Below are 17,927 nucleotides of genomic sequence, written 5' to 3'. Positions count from 1 at the left end.
TATATCAGCTGTATGATCAGCTGTGTGACTGGAGCCCCTCGTCACACTGAGAAAAATACGATATCACAGTCCGATTTCAGTTCTAACGCTGGACCCGACCTGGACCAGACAGAACCGGCACCAGCAGATAGATAGATAGATAGATAGATGGATAGATGTGTTGCTGTGTTGCTGCTGCTGTGTCTGTGGTTGTTGTTGTTGTTGTTGTGGCTGCAGGTTGCCATGGCGATAAATGAGTTACCTGTCTCACATAAGAGGGTCTGACTCCGATCTCTGTGGATGTGGACCTGATCCAGATCTATCTATCTATCTATCTATCTATCTATCTATCTATCTATCTATCTATCTATCTATCTATCTATCTATCTATCTATCTATCTATCTATCTATCTATCTATCTGTCTGTCTGCGGGCCGCCGGACATGTTGGCTCTCGGCTGATGGAGATTCCAGTTTGTCCAGTCGCCTCGTGTGGATTTAAACGGCAGCAGGTCGGAGTCCCGTCAGTGTGAGCAGCAGCAGCAGCAGCAGCATGGCCTCCAACACTGACACCATGGCGAACCTCCCCAGCGGGATCGGAATATGCACAACTATCCCCGACATCCTGTACCTGCCGGAGCTGGTAAGAAGCTGCAGCATCTTGTTTCTGCCTGTCGCTCTTTTAGCGCTTTGTGCGTCCTGTGCGCAAGGCTCAAAACAGCATGGAACAGTTTCATCATTAAACCACTTAGAGTTGGTTTATCGTTTAGAATTAAAGACGAGGTGAAAATAAATCGATTCGGTTTAATTTTACACGAAAACAAATAAAATCCAGTTATTGTGTTTTATTTTATTTCATGAGAAAAGAGGCAAAGGGTCAAATGATGATGTCTGAACCAAATTAAATCCTGAAGAGAGATTAAAATTCAGTGTTTATAGGAGCTGATGGGACTGACAGCTCCAACTTAAACACACTGAAGAATAAATCATATGGGGAGAAGTGTAAAAAAATAAAGTGTGACATATCTGAAATAATTCTCAACAAACTAATCAGAAAAAAAGTCGATAGCTTCAAATGTTACAAACTGAATGTGCTCCTGGAATAAGTGAATACAATAGTTTTTTATTATTTTTTCCTCTTTATTTCATTTGATCTGATTTGGTCTCATTTGGTCTTCAGACACGTTTTAATTCCTATTTATACTGATCACATTATCACAGTCATTGAGAGAAGAAGATTTTATGGACGAGTCTTAACAACATAAAAGTCAACGAACAGCATCTAAAGAGATGATAACACGAGAAGTACAATAAGAGCTGGATACAGGAGGCATGTCGAGGGTTGGGGGTGAAATGAGGCGTGAAGGTGGAGACATCAACTAAATTCAACCTGATGTGATCTGAGGATCTGATGTGATGATGAGGAAATGCTTTTAAAGTACAGACGTCATTAGACGTCGTGCAGGAATCCAGCAGAACACAAACAGCGGTGAAGCTGGTGTGAGGCAGCAGGTGGAGGAGGGCCATGAATAATGTAACCTGTCAGTCATCAGAGGAGGCAGCAGAGACCAGGCTGGAAACACCCACTGCAGACTGAGGACACGTCCCTCAGCTACACAATAGAATAGAATAGAATAGAATAGAATAGAATAGAATAGAATGGCATTGTACGGGTACAACGACACTAATGATCCCATTTCCAAATGACAATGAGTCAAACTGTTAGTGCACTTGTTTGTGTTGCACATTGTCGTGAGGACTTATTGTCATTTCTTGGTTGAGTTGTTCAGTGGTACTGTGGCTCTTGCAGAGAAGCCATTCTTCAGTGTGTTGGTTCTGGCCTCCAGTGAGAGTCCATGGTGGACTGTGTCCTTGGGAGGAATCTCCTTTATGGGCCCTGTGATGGGGCAGTGTTGACCCTCTGGAGCTTCAGCTGGAGAACCACACAGTTTTCTATGGAGCGTCGGTAGAAGGACTCCAGCAGTCTCTGGGACAGGTGGTTGTTCCTTAGAGTCTCTGCTCTCTCCTTTTCTTTTTGTCTGCATTTGTCCACATACAGAGAAGATGTGGAAAGATGGACAGAGGAAGTGGAGCATGTGGCATGTGGCATGTGGCATGTGGCATGTGGAGCTGGTAGGAACTGGTGTAGGTGTAGGAACTGGTGTAGGTGTAGGATCCCGTGCTTTTCAAGGCACCTCACTCAGGACTGAGGGGGTCCAGAGGGTTATTGCATAGATCTGTGAAGAGATGGGAGAGTCCAGGAGGGTAAGGGCGTCCCGATAGAGTCAAAGACAGGGCACATGGTGATACAGTGAAAGAACAGTCCGGACCTTATTAGACGGGACTGATCAGTTCTTCCTGATGTGACCCAGCAAGAACCAGCACATGCATGTGGGCATTCCCTAAATATGAATGACACCATCACCAGGGCCCAGAGTCCGGAAAGAAGACCCGGCCCCCGAGGACCACCACCCCAGTGCAGAGCACGTGGGTACCTTTATGACCATGGCTCTGATGTCGGTGCTCCAGGTCAGCTCGTCCTTGAGGTGAACACCCAGGAACCAGACGTCGGAGACTCTCCACACAGTCCCCTCCAGTAACCGTGGCTGAACGAGAAGCTTTCCTCCTCCTGAAGTCTGGGACCTTATCATTTAGGATGTTATTGTTCAGGACGTTCTCATTCAGGACGTTATCGTTTAGGTGTGTCTACTTGTTCAGATGTTTCTGATTGATATCAGGGTCCTGAGGACAAAGAGTGTCTAGTAAAGCCCAGCATCTGATCTGGTTAGAATAAGAAACGATAATGATGCTTGTTGGTCCCGTAAAGCTCTGCAGATTAACCAGGTGATAAAGCAGAGTCAGAAGAGACTAAAACATGCTGAGCTGAAAGGTTCCTGATGACACATGCAGTTTAGAGAAAAGAGGAGGAATGTATTAAAGAGGATAAGGACCAGAGAGATGAACGGGATTAGATTAGCCAGGGAGACACTGTTGAGGCCTTTTATTATTATTATTATTATTATTTTAAACTGAACATTGTGTGGATCCTTGAGGAGGAGCCTGTTTGTTAAAGAGGGTCCATTTACATGTTGTAGAGAAATAAAGCCTCCCACCATGGTTTACACTCCATGATTCTCTCTGTCTTCACTCTTAACTGAATGTCTTTGGTTCATTTACCGAATAGAGACAATGATCCTCAGTGAGTGAAGTGTCCTCTCATGTGTCTGGTGTTCCTGCAGATCTTCGGCGGTCTGGTGTGGATCCTGGTGGCGAGCACGCTGGTGGTGCCAGCCAACCCTCAGGGCTGGGTCATGTTTGTGTCGGTCTTCTGCTTCGTCGTGACGTTTATCTGGATGGTGGTGTTTGCCTGTGGAGGGCATCACAACAAGGGCAGCTGGGCGGCAGCAGTAAGTCACTACACTACACCCCTATCATCACCGTCCCTGAACAGGTCCTGGTTCTACAGGGGGGCTCAAATATGTGGTTAAAGCCAATAAAAACACAGAGTCTCTCAGCTTTAGGGAGTAGAACCAGTAGAACAGGTAGAGCAGGAAGATAGAGACCAGCAGGTAAAACAGATGAAGATGTGAACATGTGGCCTCCAGAGAGACACTGCGTTACTTGCTTGTTCCTTTCAGCACATTTAATGGTTGTCATCACCAACAGATAAAGACAGAAAGGAAGTTCCCTCATGATAAATCCATGTTTCATGTCTCTTTTGTCAGATGGAGGAGGTTCAGATTTCCTTCAGGTTTCCAGTCTTTGAATGAAACAGGCCAATGTCTCCCAGTGTGTTTGTGTTGTTGAACACTGCCTCCACCATAGGCTGGACGTTCCTCATCACTTCTCCATCTTTCTTCTTCCCGCCAGGACTTTGCGTATCACGGCATCGCCGCGTTCTTCTACCTCAGTGCTTCAGTGGCCTTAGCCAAAGTCACCCTGGACATAAGAGAAGAAACTCCATTCCTGAACTACCAGCTGGACATCTCTGCTGTGGTGAGTCAGAGAACAGAGAACGTTCAACAGAGAACGAATCAGTACAGCAGCACAGAGAGAGAAACTTCAGGACCAAATGTGAATCAATGGCTAGGGTAAGGGTAAGGGCTAGGGCTAGGGCTAGGGCTAGGGCTATGGCTATGGCTAGGGCTAGGGCTAGGGCTAGTGCTAGGATTAGGGCTATGGCTATGGCTAGGGCTAGGGCTAGGGCTAGTGCTAGGATTAGGGCTATGGCTATGGCTATGGCTAGGGCTAGGGCTAGGGCTAGGGCAAAGGCTATGGCTATGGCTATGGCTATGGCTAGGGCTAGACATGCACAGTAGCAGACATTATGACCTCCTGACTATCCATCCTCTAGACTCACTGAGATCACTGATCCTGAGTCCACCTCATGAACCTTGCAGCTTTGTTGAAGTGGTCATGCAGTGCAGAAAGGGAAATTAAATATAATCACACACACTCACCGTGGACTGATAATAATGAGCCGTCATCTCTCCAGGTTTTCTCCTACGTGACGACTCTGCTCTACTTCGTCCACACCATCCTGTCTGCCATCCGCTGGAAATCCTTCTAGGACAGAACCACGTTTTTGTCCTGGGACATTAGGCCCTGGCATGTTGGGGGGGGGGGGGGGGGGGGGCATGTGTTGAACGGACATCTGCCAGGAACCGGAGCCAGGAACCGACTTCTACTGAATCGTTGTTAGAGTTTAAATGGGAAACGAAAGGAAATCCTCAACAATTCTACAGGTGATGTAGAAGAACCACAGACTGAATAAAGGTATATTCATACAGTCTATAGACTTTATACATATATATTGATACGTGTATATTTGTATGTATACCTGTAATACATTAAATTTATACAGTCTATGGATTTTATACAGATATATTTTATGGTCAGAACTCACAAGAATCAGATGTAGAAGGTTGAAACGTTTACAATGTGTTTTATTTTAAAATGAGAGAAATGTTTGTTGTAAAAAGATGTTCTGTATAAACTGGTACATGATAGAAATGATGAATAGCAGAAAAGTTAATAAGTTTCAAACACTGATCAGATCGGATCTTCTAAACTGAACCAGCTGGTTTTCTTTTCTAAAAGTTTCCTAAATGTTCCTCCGGTGAGTCCAGACGTATTTTAGGATGTTTTTATTTTTACTGATCCTCCAGATCAGCGCTGCTCTTCCTCTGGTTTTACTCTTGTTTTATTATCAGATGACTAAAGAGAAGACTCTGGTGTGGCTCATTTTATATTTTTATAAATTTATTAACACTGTCAAACTGACATAAATCCCACACACTGAGGAGGAGGAGGAGGAGGAGGAGGAGATGTAGTTCTTCTATTCTGATTATTTTGTAATGTCGTCTTTATAAGAGCCAGGGTATATTTTGTAATTATTATGATTTTATTTTAGTGAAACTAATGATTAAATGTGTTTGTTTTGAACCATGTGTGAACTCCTTTTCTTTAATCATCTGAACCTGTTCATCAGATTCATGTGTTCACCACAGCTCATCATGTGATTCAGTAAAAGACGCTGGATGTGTCACCAGCTGTAGTTGAGTTGGTCCAGAGCAGGAGGACAATAATAACCAGGACAACCAGGACAACCTGTAGCTGTGATGAATAATAGATGCAGGAAAGCAGGAGGTGACAATAGTGTAACATCTCTATGTAACTGAAGAGGAGGAGGATGGAGGCGCTGGGTGTAAGAGGACGAAACAGGACACAACGAAACGAATGTAATAAAAACTGACCAACCATTAAAAAAAGGTGGTGGGGGGTCCACTGACATGTACATACACTCCACGATTCTCTCTGTTTTCACTCTCAACTGAATGTCTTTGGTTCATATATGTCATCAACAGAGGAACGAATGTCGTTCTCCTCAGACGCCCCCTTCACTGGTCTACATCAAATCCAGACCCTGTTCCCACATACAGGAGGAGCTGGGTTCCAGCTCAGGATCAGGTCCAGCTCAGGATCAGGTCCAGCTCAGGATCAGTTCCAGCTCAGGATCAGGTCCAGCTCAGGCCTAAATGCTGTTTTAGTTGATTAATATTCTGGTAGTGAGTTAAAATGTGTTTATGATAAAAGGAGCTATTTACAACATCAGGATTAAAAAGTTAAAATATTTTTTAAAGTCATTAATTTATAAGTATAACTAAATATATGGTTTATATGCTGTGTGTGTGTAAATATGTAAATATATATATATATATATATATATATATATATATATATATATATATATATATATATATATATATATATATATATATATATATGATGAGATCATCAGCATATCTTGTATTATTAGATCCTACATGTTTCCTTCAGCTTGATGTTTGTATCTATGACAGAAGTTAGTTTATCTGGTTTCTCCTGTTCTTCTTCTCTCTCTATCTTCTCTGTTTCTACCCGGCTGGTCTTAGACACATGGTTCCTCCATATGAGCTGGTTCTGGTTCTGGTCCTGGTTTCTTCCTGTTAAAGGGAGCTTTTCCTTCATGCTGCTCTGGACGTTTCAGGTCAGTTTCTGTAAAGTGTAAAGTGTTTTGTCCCAAGATAAGAAAGAACATTTACGAACCAGACATAGATATAAGAGTAAAAATAAAGTAAAAATAGAATAAAAATTAGAATGAGGTAGTAAAGAATTACAAAAAATATGCAGTCCAATTAACATGGGATATAAAGACATTCATATTCAAACATGAGATAGACGGACACTTTAGATAAACTGTCTTGTGTGCAGTTGTGCAACAGATCAGTGCAATCAGCCAAACCACGAACCAACCGTTAGACCACGAACTGTTACACTTGTGTAAAACTGAACTGAATAGAGCGGATATGCATGCTAACTGTGTAGACATCTCTGGTTACCAAGGTGACAGCATGGAGTCCATCACCTCACTCCTTTTTTGGCATCAGGCTGATGCCTTCATGCTACTTCTGGTGAAGCCTCATGTGTGGAGCCGCCAGAGCTCTGCAGCCATCCTGTGGTCAGACGGGTGAACTACATGTTCCCAGAGCAGCACACACAGCTGTAGGTCTGATGTAATTATCTATATCCAGTATGTCACACAGTATTTGTGTAGCATGTGTATCTGTAACACTGTATGTGGACAGAGGAGGCGTCACATGCTCTGCAGTGATTTTATTTACTTAATTATACGAGAAGAGATTCTTATATCTCCAGTGTCTGTGGTGCTTTATATCATCCAATAAAAAACACAACAATAAAACAATAAAATCTCATTAAACATCCTGAACTTTGCTCAAACAGCTTGATGGTTGCAGCAGTTCATAATTCATCACGTTCACAAAAACAACACAAAAATAAAATACAAAACTGTTTCATAGTTCCAGCCTGAATAAATACATATTTACACAAACATGTTTTCAGCTCTAATGACTCTGGAAAGGTTTTATTCCACAGGGAGTCAGTCCTGATAGTTCACACATCTACATCTACAACTACATCTATAACTGTATATGTATGTGTCCATGTGTTTTACGTGTAGCTTAGGTGACGCAGCCTTTATCTATACATCTGTATCTGTATATCTGTTATGTGTGTGTCTAAGCCAGCTTGGTGAGGGTGACGCAGCCTTTGATCCAGAACGTGTCGATGCTGCTGAGTGATGTCAGTCTGTGGTTGAAGTCAAACAGATTCTGTCCATCCACCAACACACGGAACCTGCTCCATTCACACTGGATCTCAATCTGTCAGGAGAGACAAGGAAGACGTTCGGGTCATTTATCTTCAATGTTTTCTACTCTGTGAACATCCTGGATGGACTCATGGAGTCTCCGGTTCTACCAGAACACCAGGTTCTGATCAAGGACACAGTGAACACCCCTTTGGAAAGGACTGCTTCTCCACCGGCCTCATGTGATCCAATGTCCACTCATTCTATCCTGAAGAAGTTCTCACCCTGAAGAAGTTCTCACCCTGAAGAGTTCTCACCCTGAAGAAGTTCTCACCCTGAAGAGGAAGAAGTTCCTGAAGAGGCTGGTTCCTGCTTAGTGATGAGATCTCTAACTGAGGTCAAACCAGAACAAACAGAGGTTCTTAATTGTCTCTGATGAGCTGCATCACCTCCTCGGGGGTTCCTGGTCACCTGGTAGTTTAGTTCCTGGTAGATTAGTTCCTGGTGAGGGGCTGCTGTTAGTTTAGTTCCTGGTGGGGGGCTGCTGGTACTGTACCTTGAACGGCTGGTTCCTGATGAAAGGGAAGAAGGGAATAGCTCCGTCGGCGTCCCCCCAGGAACCCGCCACACAGGCTCGCCTCAAGACTTGTTTGTCTTTGAATCGAACACACATCTCAAGAGCCACGTCGGGTGGAGGTTCCCGGGACGTCCCACGACCACAGGACAGGGCCACGTAGAACCTGGGAGGGGAGGGGGACATGGGTCAGCCTGGTTCTAGTGGGGGGTGGGATGGGGGGGGGGCTTATGTACCTGTCAGGACGAGGTTCCACAACACCCACCACAACAACCTTCTTCCCCGGCCTCATCCCCCCAGAGACATGACCCCTGAAAGGAACAGCCTGCACAGAACATCAGAGAACATCAGAGAACGTCAGAGAACATCACAGAACATCAGAGAACGTCCACTGCTTTCATTCTACTTTTCTTCTATGTGATCCTTTAACCTTAGTTTTAGTTCCCGGTGAACGTCTTTGCTCTGCATTGAGCTGCAGGTCTGTCTGGTCTGAAGAGGAACCGACATTAATAAAGTCATAAAGTCTAAAAGTGGAGCAACGTTACCAGTTTTCTCTCAGGAGAGCAGCTGCTCGGTTTCCTTTGGTCGATTCCACTTTTCTGAGGGAGGGTCCATTTCTGAAGAACAAAGAGAACAGACGTCACACTTTTACTTTTACATTTTGGCCAAAGTTGGGATCATGTAATATGAATCTGAGTCTTCTGGACCTCTCAGGGTTTGTTCTGAGTGTCTGAAGAACCATAGTTTCATTTCATGAAATCATTCCGAGAGTTTCATAAAATAAAAACTTGAGTGAAGAGCGGAGGTTCAGTCACAGGAGCCGTGAATCAGGCTGGAGGCTGATGACCTGCACAATAAAAGCTTTTACTGAAACGTCAGGATATCTGTCAGGATATCTGGTAAAATAAATAAACATTAAAACCTTAAAGATCCTAAAGCAAATGTAAACTCTCAGGAGCAAAACGGACAAGAGGAAACTTCTGTCCCTTTAGTTAAAACGTGGACTTTAGTTACTGTAGGAATATTATTTAGTCCTTATGAAGCATGTTTAAGGTTTACATGTGGAACAGACTGGTCCTAACTGCTCCCACAGTCAGGACAGCTGTCAAATAAGTTCAGTTTAAGGCTTTTATTTTGACCTTTCTAACAGGAAGTGTGACTTATTGTCCTAACTTGACGCCAGCCGGGACAAAAACAGGTTGATAGAAACCAAAACCAGAAAAGTCATGTCGTGTCTGGACCTCAGAAATAAAAGTGAGCTCAGAGAAGACGTGTAGCAGCGAAGCAGCGAAGCCGTCCCTGTGTTCTAGGTTCTCTGTCCCTTACCTTCCTGCCCCCCACCTCCGTCCCTCTGGGGCTCTGAGCCATGTCGCCGCTGATCTGAAGGAACTCAGAGGAATGAGGAACGAGCTGCAGATCCGGTTTATCCTGTCCACTGACGTAGGGCTGAGCTCCAGCCCCGCTCTAATCAGCTGGCCCTGCATGCCTCGCCCTCCCCAGGTCAACAACAAGGAGCCTCATTGTGAGCCCCCACCCCCCAGAACACCTCTAATTCACTCTGAAACCACCCAGAGCCTCATGGTGTTTATAACGAGGCTGAATCTGGTCAGAGGTCAAAGTTCAGGCAGCCGCTCACAGTCAAGCATTAAGCTCAGTTTAAATGAGTAAAGCTCAGTTTAAATGATTAAAGCTCAGTTTAAATGAGTAAAGCTCAGTTTAAATAAAGAGTTTAAATAAAGAGTTTAAATAAAGAATATAATAGCAGGAAGCAGAGGACACGCGGTCAAAGGAAGAGGAAACGCCAGCACCAGCAGCAGCAGCGTAACACACTAGTGTCATGTTTATCATTGTTTTATTTTTCTGCATTTATACTTTTGTTCTTCAGTCGTTTCCTCTTGTGATGTAGTTGGCTCTTAGCCCCTGTTTGTCCCCCCCGACCCCCATTCACCTGTCTAATTACCTGAGCCTGGATCTAGACCAGGTGCTTTTTATAAATATACATTATTATTATCGTTTTGCTAGAATATGTTGGATTCATGTTAAAGTGTATGTAAAGAAATTTTAACTCATGGGGGCCTGTTAGATATTTAGTCCTTTAGTCATAGAACCAGCTCCATCGGTCCGTTGTTTACATTTAGTTAATCTCACTCCTTAGATTAGTTTCCCCTCATTCTTAGACATTTCTTTCCTTACAGTGTTGTTGCCAGATGTTTGGTTATTGTCAGAAATACAGACTGTGATACTCTGAACACGTGTTCTCATGGTATGAGTGTAATCAGTGAGTGTATTTACTGGATCCTGACCAATGAGTCGGGGTCGTGCTGTTCATATGGTTTCATATTCGAAATGACAAATACACACTTTAACATTTTATTATGAAAGTTAAATAGAAAATAAGCAATAAAAATGAAACGAGAGCATCACTTTATACATCCATATAAAAAAGACATCGAAATACACGATAGATAAATATTAAATGCATTAGTAATAAAAAGCACAGTGTATGAGTTTAGCTGCATCAATAAATTCAACTGAGTTCAACCTGAGAATAAGTCATGACACCAGCTCATCTTCATGTGTTGTTTCCCTTTGTTCCATCATGACAGATTTCTCAAACTAGTTCCAGGATGTCCGTCGTCTAGACCAGCGTACCCAGCAGGAAGGAGAGCGAGGCCCCCAGAGCCAGACCCAGGACCAGGAAGAAGGTCATCAGGGACCCGGCGGTCTCACAGTCCTTGGTCCGGACCAACCTGAAGGACACAAACCACGTCAGACGCCTTTTAAACCGGTTCAGAGCTGGTCCAGATATGATCCCCAGCAGGTCTGAGCTCATCTGGTTCACACTCGAACCAGAATTTAACCAAACAAGTGAAAAGACTGCGAGAAGTATTTGCACCAGTGCAGCTCACGGCTCTGTGAGACTAATCTTATTAAGATGAGAGGAATGTGTCACATGTTGGATTTGCCGGTGGAGGACTCACTGTGGAGCGTAGGCCATGCACAGACTGGCCAAGTATCCGTTAGAGAAGGAGAACAGGGCCATGATGATGATGAAGGCCAAGTCGTGTCTGAAGAGGACGATGTCAGAGCCCTCGATGTGACACGTCATCAGCAGAGGGATGAAAACCAGACGAGACAACACGGCGGCAGGAAACAAAGGACTCCCTTTAGACGGCTGCAAACATCCACAGGAAGAGATGGAGGATCAGAGCTCAGCAGGTCCCGCTAATGCTAAACCCACTAACGCTAACCACCACTAAGGCTAAACCCACTTAGGCTAAACCCGCTAACGCTAAACCCACTAAGGCTAAACCCACTAACACTAAACCTACTAACGCTAAACCCACTAACCCGCCAACGCTAAACCCACTAACCCTAAACCTACTAACACTAAACCTACTAACGCTAAACCCACTAACGCTAAACCCACTAAACCTAAACCCACTAACGCTAAACCCACTAATGCTAAACCCACTAATGCTAAACCCACTAACGCTAAACCCACTAACGCTAACCACTAGTAACGCTAAACCCACTAACCCTAAACCCACTAACAAACATGTTCCACAATAATTCCAGATACTTGAAAAGAGTTTAGTAGAAGTCAAACTGACCCACTGGCCCAGAGACGGGGCGCTGCGTCCCACCAAGTCCATGAGGTTAAAGACGATGAAGCAGCAGACACAGGTGAACACTTTGTCTGGATCAGAGAGAAGAGCAGCACTGAACACACAGCCCCAAAAACCTGTCGCCTCATTTCACAGAACATTAAAGATCAGCCCTGACTTCTCAGGACGGCGTCTTTAAAACGTCAATTAACTGAACTCAGCTGGACTGGACTGGACATGTACAACATTAGTATAGATTATTATAGATTATACCTTATTAAAGGTTATTAAAGGTTAGTATATATTAGAATAGATTAGAATAGGTTAGTATAGATTAGAATAGATTACCATAGATTATTATAGATTATACCTTATTAAAGGTTATTATAGATTATAACTTAATAAAGGTTAGTATAGATTAGAATAGATTAGCATGGACTATTATAGATTATTGCACTTTACTGCTGGTGTCAAACTGAAGCTGCAGTCGTAGCTTCTCTGGTGCAGATCATCTGACTGTATTTATTTCCTGTGTTTTTCTCAGAATGTCTCTGTTGTATCTGTTTTGTCTTGTTCTCATTTTGTTCTGTGTATTCTTATGTGTGAGATCTATTTCTGTGAATGTCGTGAACACTCAGGGAAACATAAACAATAAGTGAATGTTGAATGTTGAAGGTGTCTCACTCCAGCTGGCGTTGTCCTCGTAGACCGTCTTAACTCGGACCGTGATGACAGGAAACACCGACAGAGTGACGGCGAAGACACACGTCACACACAGAGCCATGGGCCAGATCTGAGGAGACATGGAGGTTACTGCTGTCCTCAAAGACCAAGGGTTCACTCAGTGAGGACAGGAGGAAAGAAAAGGGAATTCATAAGAACTCAAGCTACTGTACCAGGAACTGAGAGGGAGAACTATCAAAACATGGTTCACAGAGTTAAAGCTCTTTGAGCTCTTCACACGTCTAGAAACCATGACCTACAAAGGGTTTGGTAATAACAGTCTCTGTGGTTACGTGGTGGGAGAAAAGGAGCTGACAGAAAGTCTGTGTGTGCTGGTGATGAAAACATCTCCTGTATGTTGTGAAAATACGAGTCAATGGAGTTAAAAGAAACCGTGATCTGAGGCCGTTTGTTCAACACAAAGCTAAAGCTAACATGTAAAATCACGGTGCCCTTCCTGTTTCTGCACCTTCACCCCCCCAGTTTAAATACAGAGTGTAAAAAGAAGCCGGATGTTCACCTTCTTGAAGACGGCCAGGACGGAGGAACGCTCCTGACTCTGCTCTGGTTTGATGAGGACCTGGCCTTTGGCCTCCAGGTCTTTTTTGTTCACGCCTGGTTTGTGTTTGAGAAGAAAGAACATTAATAAAACAAACACGAGTAGGTGTCGTGATGAATGAATGAAGTGAGAGGACTGACCTGTGCTGCTGAGGAGGTCCTGGGGCGTCTCCTCCTCCTCACGCTGTCCTCTGCTCAGATAGAAACGAGCAAAGTCCTGCCGGAGGATTTCAACAGTACAAGGAAATTATAAAGAGAATCTTGTTTTTAAAAGATCTGAATGAACAGTTTCAGAGCCTCATTTACAGCACATTTATACGAGTATCCTTATTTAACAGAGAGGGATGATACTGTCAGCTCATTGGGACGGACTGATGCTGTGTGTCCTCCTCACCAGGTGGGGCAGCAGCAGGTAACAGAGCAGCGTCCCCAGAGTGGCCACACATGGAGTGATGAAGTATCCCAGAGCAGCTGATTTTTCGTCAGGTTCACCTGCAGATCAACAACCAACGAAAATTCATTTCTTGTGCCGGGTTCTTCAGACCTTCTGTCCTCAGCTGAGAACTAAATGCTGTGTTTCCGCCTGAACATCGTCCTGTAACGTTTATCAAGCCTCTGGGAGCAGCTGGAACTAGAAGTGAGTTCTAGGACCTGGGAGTTATTCTAGATTTCAGTAATGTTGCATGAATGTGTGAATACAGGTTTAGAAGTAGTTTGTTCTCTAAAAGTATTTGATAAACACAGGGATGTAGAACATACACAGCTTTTAAATTCATCCAAAGAACTGGCTGGAGGGGAACCAAACTGTCCCTCTGTCAATCTGATAAACACTGGATCTGAACTTTACTGGACTCTCTTGTCTCTGGCTCTTTGCATGTTGTCTCTGCGCTGAATGTACTTGTTCTTCTCTGTTCCTCTGTGTTGTATCTCTAGTCAGAGGACAGCAGATGAAAAACGTTTCTAACGCTGGCGGATTCACATGAGCATTTAAACACTGATGTTAATAATGTGCAACGTCCTCTTAAATAAATAAATAAATAAATAAACATGAATGAAACTTGTGTAGCTCTGTCCTGTCTCCTGTGGACTCAGTGGAGGACGTGGGTCTGACATCCTGATTTATTCTAGTTGTTGTCTAACTTGTAGTTTATTTCTGTCTCGACCTTTAATAAATGAATAAAGTCTTATTTCTTCCAGTCTTTTCAATATTTTATCATTTTCCAAATGCAGCGTTTCCTTTTAACAGTTTGACTGAGTCTGATTTAATTTTATACCTTTATGTTTAACCAGAGATCAGCACATCGATGAAAGAACCCATGAACAGATAAAAGAATCCATGATGAAACAGGGGGGTCAGGGATCAGGGATCAGGGATCAGGGGGTCAGGGGATCAGGGATCAGGGATCAGGGATCAGGGATCAGGGATCAGGGATCAGGGATCAGGGGGTCAGGGGTCAGGGATCAGGGATCAGGGATCAGGGGGTCAGGGGATCAGGGATCAGGGATCAGGGATCAGGGATCAGGGGCTCTTACTCAGGATGGAGACCAGCATGGCGATGGCAGCGAAGATCCCGGCCAGACCCTGACCGCTCATGAACAGCGTGCTGTAGCGAGGAGGGAAGAGGCCGACCACCCCGAACAGACTGCTCTGCAGCACGGCCCCGAACACTGCACACAGACAGGCTCATTAGACCAGGACCAGGACCAGGACCAGGAGTCCTTACTGCCAGTGGCTCAGTGTCAGTATCACTACTCATATAAATATGAAGACAGTTTGCAGCTTATCCGAGAAAAAACTTTCCCCGTCCCTCAAAATGGATCCGACCCAACAACCTACTGTTGATGAACCAGACAGTTGCCATGGAGACGGAGAAGAAGGCGTCTGGCGTCATGTCGACCTTGACCAGAGTAGCGGTGAGGGAGAAGAGGAAGAAGATGGCGACGAGGCTGAAGGCCACACGGAAACGCTCCTTCACCCTGAACACGGACACCAGTCATTTATAATTATTATTAATAATAATATTATTATTGTGATTATCATCGGTCCTCATCACTCACCACTGGTAGAGGAAGGAGTTGAGCAGGGTGAAGAGCAGCAGGGGGAGCTGGGACAGTAGAACCATCCAGTTGTCATAGTTGTAATGTTTGGACGAGACGTGTGAGGAGACGTTGGACATCAGGGACTCGTGTGAGGAGACGTTGGACATCAGGCGGTGGTTGAAATACTTTGAGAGGAAGATGGAGAAGATGTTAGAACCCACCCGCCACAGTCGACTTGTTTTTTATCAGCCTTTTTGTCATTCATGCTTTTATTGTGGCAGTTTTTTTTTATATACATGTTTTTACTCCTAACAAAGGTCTCTTTTCTACGTTGTGTTGCATTGTTTGTGTGAATTTTGCCACATGGACAAAGTTCCTCGTCATTAATGAAGATGTGATGGAGGGTAGAACCTGTGAGGCCGTGATGAAGAAGTTCCAGGGCAGCAGAGTTCCCACACCCAGAACAAAGATGATGAGGGCCACAGCCTGAGCCCTGGGGGGAGAACACAGAACACTGTGAGACCTGGGCCTGGACCTGGACCTGGGCCTGGACCTGGACCTGGACCTGGACCTGGGCCTGGGCCTGGGCCTGGACCTGGACCTGGTCCACAGCATGAGGAGGAAAACTCACCGGTCTGTGGGCGGACTCGGTTTCTTGTCACTCCACATCCTGCTGCTTCTGACGGGTTCTGTGCAAACATGAGAGAATCCTGTGAAGAAACACTCAGACTATCTGGTCCAAGGACTCAGGGATCCAGCTTCACTAGCTCATGGTGAAGTCTGGACCCTGATCTGGATCTGGTTTGAAACATGAAAGTATTTCCATTGTGTTTGAGTCGTACATGAGACTGGAAACTTGGAATAGACAGAAACAGAAACTCATGAATGCAGCTCCAGCCTGTTCTCTGTTCTCTGCCTCAGTGTTTCTACATGTCACAGTATTAATACTGAAACAATGAACCACCTCCTGTCTCCTCCCTCACTGGGAAGTCTGGTCAGCGCCGAGCTGATAAACCCTCAGGGCCACGAGCTTCCTCCTTTCCCCCAGGCTCAGAGTCTCTGGCTTCAGCTTTTTAACATTGGTGTTGTTTTATTTTGAAGGGACGGGTGATTTGTTTCCTGGAGCCGTGGCTCCGTTAGACAGATTTACCCACCCCCCCCCCCCCCCCCCCCCCCCCCAACCAAGCACCATCAGGGTCAGAACCTCCTCCAGGACCTGGTCCAGACTGAGTATTGTTCTTTTCCAGTATTTATCCATCATCTCTCACTCTGTTGTTGAATGTTAACAGGTAGATAGACGGGTTCATTAGAAGGGACTGTAGTAGAGGTTCTATAGAGGAGGTTCTGTAGTAGAGGTTCTACAGTAGAGGTTCTGTAGTAGAGTACTAAAGAGTCTGTTAGTAGGGTTCTTGGTAGTAGAGTTTATAATGAGGTACTGAGTAGGTTCCTTAGTAGGTCGTTAGAGGTTTACAGTAGGGTTTAATGAGGCGGTGAGGTACTGACGGAGGTTCGTAGAGAGGTTCTTACAGAGACGTAGTAGGGTACTGAGGTAGAGAGTTGTTCTGTAGATAATTCTATACTAGTGGAATGTTAAGGTACTATAGACGGGTTCTTAGTAGAGGTTCTGTAGTAGAGGTTCTATAGAGGAGGTACTGTAGTAGAGGTTCTACAGTAGAGGTTCTGTAGTAGAGGTTCTACAGTAGAGGTTCTACAGTAGAGGTTCTACAGTAGAGGTACTATAATAGAGGTTCTGTAGTAGAGGTTCTGTAGTAGAGGTACTGTAGTAGAGGTTCTGTAGAGGAGGTTCTATACTAGAGGTACTGTAGTAGAGGTACTATAGTAGAGGTTCTGTAGTAGAGGTTCTGTAGTAGAGGTACTGTAGTAGAGGTTCTGTAGTAGAGGTTCTATACTAGAGGTACTGTAGTAGAGGTACTATAGTAGAGGTTCTGTAGTAGAGGTTCTGTAGTAGAGGTTCCTTTGTTCCTTACAGACAGTACCATCAACATGTGGCTCTAGCTCGTGTCATTCTGTTATTTCCAGTCATTTATTTACTAAACATGATATCTGATGGTTCTGATACCTGGTTCTAATACCTGGTTCTGATACCTGGTTCTAATACCTGGTTCTGATACCTGGTTCTAATACCTGGTTGTTAGACACTGTTAGATCTGCTCGCACTGTTAATTAATGAATTCATTTGTCAGCAAAGTGAAAATAACTGTCTGTAGTGAAGTGGATGTAAATGGGTAGAGTAGTTTAAACCGTTATCATAGAATTATTTTATTATTTTTTATAGAATTATAGTCGTTATTTATCATTGAATTAATTCCATGTGTAATAATTTAAGCGGGTAATCCTGTTTTGGCGGGTTCATGATGACGAGACTCAAACTCCAAGTAAAAGGAAACACGTGTCAAGTAAAGTGAACGAAGTGAAGTCAGCCTGGTAGAAATAGGGAGCTCACCTGTGGGGGGTCCGGGGGTCCGGGGGGGTCTGTAGGTGGTATAGTCCGGGTCGGAGAGGAGAACGTCCTCAGGTGCCACTGGAGCAGATGAATGAATGAATGGATGGATGAATGTGGAGGTTGGACCAGAGGAGCCCGCGTGCCCGCTCAGGAAGTCATTCATATCCGGAACAGCGCAGCTCTTACGCTCTTTACGTAGATCCAGACCAACCCCCCCGATCCGGCGCAGCTCTTACGGTCCTTACGGTAGATAAGGTTTTACCGTGAAAAGCCTCGGTGTGGTATTTGACCGTGACGTGTCCTTTATCTCTCACATAGAGCAGGTGACTGC

General features: G+C 44.4%; 3 protein-coding genes across 4 annotated transcripts; 1 reads left to right on the top strand and 2 right to left on the bottom strand.

The window, feature by feature from the left end:
• The first annotated feature begins 468 nt into the window (after window positions 1–468).
• Window positions 469–5,423, top strand: LOC125003579 (myelin and lymphocyte protein-like). Its single transcript, XM_047577585.1, has 4 exons — window positions 469–621; window positions 3,218–3,385; window positions 3,849–3,974; window positions 4,474–5,423. The coding sequence occupies exons 1-4, from the start codon at window positions 532–534 to the stop codon at window positions 4,546–4,548; spliced, it is 459 nt and encodes a 152-aa protein (XP_047433541.1). The 5' UTR covers window positions 469–531; the 3' UTR covers window positions 4,549–5,423.
• A 1,695-nt stretch (window positions 5,424–7,118) lies between these two features.
• On the bottom strand, window positions 7,119–10,029 carry LOC125003578 (galectin-related protein-like). The gene is made up of 5 exons (XM_047577584.1): window positions 9,530–10,029; window positions 8,749–8,820; window positions 8,440–8,528; window positions 8,186–8,369; window positions 7,119–7,702 (listed from the first exon to the last, which is right to left on the bottom strand). Exons 1-5 carry the CDS (start codon window positions 9,569–9,571, stop codon window positions 7,559–7,561), a joined length of 531 nt encoding a protein of 176 aa, XP_047433540.1. The 5' UTR covers window positions 9,572–10,029; the 3' UTR covers window positions 7,119–7,558.
• Window positions 10,030–10,559: 530 nt separating this feature from the next.
• On the bottom strand, window positions 10,560–17,797 carry LOC125003552 (equilibrative nucleoside transporter 2-like). 2 transcript variants are annotated; one of them, XM_047577546.1, is made up of 13 exons: window positions 17,597–17,797; window positions 15,764–15,821; window positions 15,544–15,625; window positions 15,151–15,317; window positions 14,930–15,069; window positions 14,626–14,760; window positions 13,487–13,584; window positions 13,234–13,309; window positions 13,055–13,149; window positions 12,496–12,604; window positions 11,818–11,903; window positions 11,185–11,378; window positions 10,560–10,953 (listed from the first exon to the last, which is right to left on the bottom strand). In XM_047577546.1, the coding sequence occupies exons 1-13, from the start codon at window positions 17,757–17,759 to the stop codon at window positions 10,842–10,844; spliced, it is 1,515 nt and encodes a 504-aa protein (XP_047433502.1). In that variant the 5' UTR covers window positions 17,760–17,797; the 3' UTR covers window positions 10,560–10,841. The 2 variants fall into 2 exon arrangements, with proteins under 2 accessions (XP_047433502.1, XP_047433501.1); XM_047577545.1 differs by having other exon boundaries at window positions 13,055–13,309.
• Between the last annotated feature and the right edge of the window lie 130 nt (window positions 17,798–17,927).

This window comes from Mugil cephalus, chromosome 2 (genome assembly GCF_022458985.1).
Source record: "Mugil cephalus isolate CIBA_MC_2020 chromosome 2, CIBA_Mcephalus_1.1, whole genome shotgun sequence".
NCBI lineage: Eukaryota > Metazoa > Chordata > Actinopteri > Mugiliformes > Mugilidae > Mugil > Mugil cephalus.
Note: the sequence above shows the minus strand (reverse complement) of the source record. Positions and strands in the feature narration are given on the sequence as shown.

What these genes read in the sequence shown, in the direction of transcription:
- LOC125003579 (XM_047577585.1), top strand. Translation starts at nt 532, where the DNA reads ATGGCCTCCAACACTGACACCATGGCGAACCTCCCCAGCGGGATCGGA. An exon ending in AGGGCAGCTGGGCGGCAGCA is followed by an intron (nt 3,386 to 3,848) that starts GTAAGTCACTAC and finishes TCTTCCCGCCAG; the next exon opens with GACTTTGCGTATCACGGCAT. An exon ending in AGCTGGACATCTCTGCTGTG is followed by an intron (nt 3,975 to 4,473) that starts GTGAGTCAGAGA and finishes TCATCTCTCCAG; the next exon opens with GTTTTCTCCTACGTGACGAC.
- LOC125003578 (XM_047577584.1), bottom strand. Translation starts at nt 9,571, where the DNA reads ATGGCTCAGAGCCCCAGAGGGACGGAGGTGGGGGGCAGGAAG. An exon ending in GTGGAACCTCGTCCTGACAG is followed by an intron (nt 8,370 to 8,439) that starts GTACATAAGCCC and finishes CTCCCCTCCCAG; the next exon opens with GTTCTACGTGGCCCTGTCCT. An exon ending in TCAGGAACCAGCCGTTCAAG is followed by an intron (nt 7,703 to 8,185) that starts GTACAGTACCAG and finishes CTCTCCTGACAG; the next exon opens with ATTGAGATCCAGTGTGAATG.
- LOC125003552 (XM_047577545.1), bottom strand. Translation starts at nt 17,759, where the DNA reads ATGAATGACTTCCTGAGCGGGCACGCGGGCTCCTCTGGTCCAACCTCC. An exon ending in AACTCCTTCCTCTACCAGTG is followed by an intron (nt 15,070 to 15,150) that starts GTGAGTGATGAG and finishes GTCCGTGTTCAG; the next exon opens with GGTGAAGGAGCGTTTCCGTG. An exon ending in CGAGGACAACGCCAGCTGGA is followed by an intron (nt 11,904 to 12,495) that starts GTGAGACACCTT and finishes TCTCTGATCCAG; the next exon opens with ACAAAGTGTTCACCTGTGTC.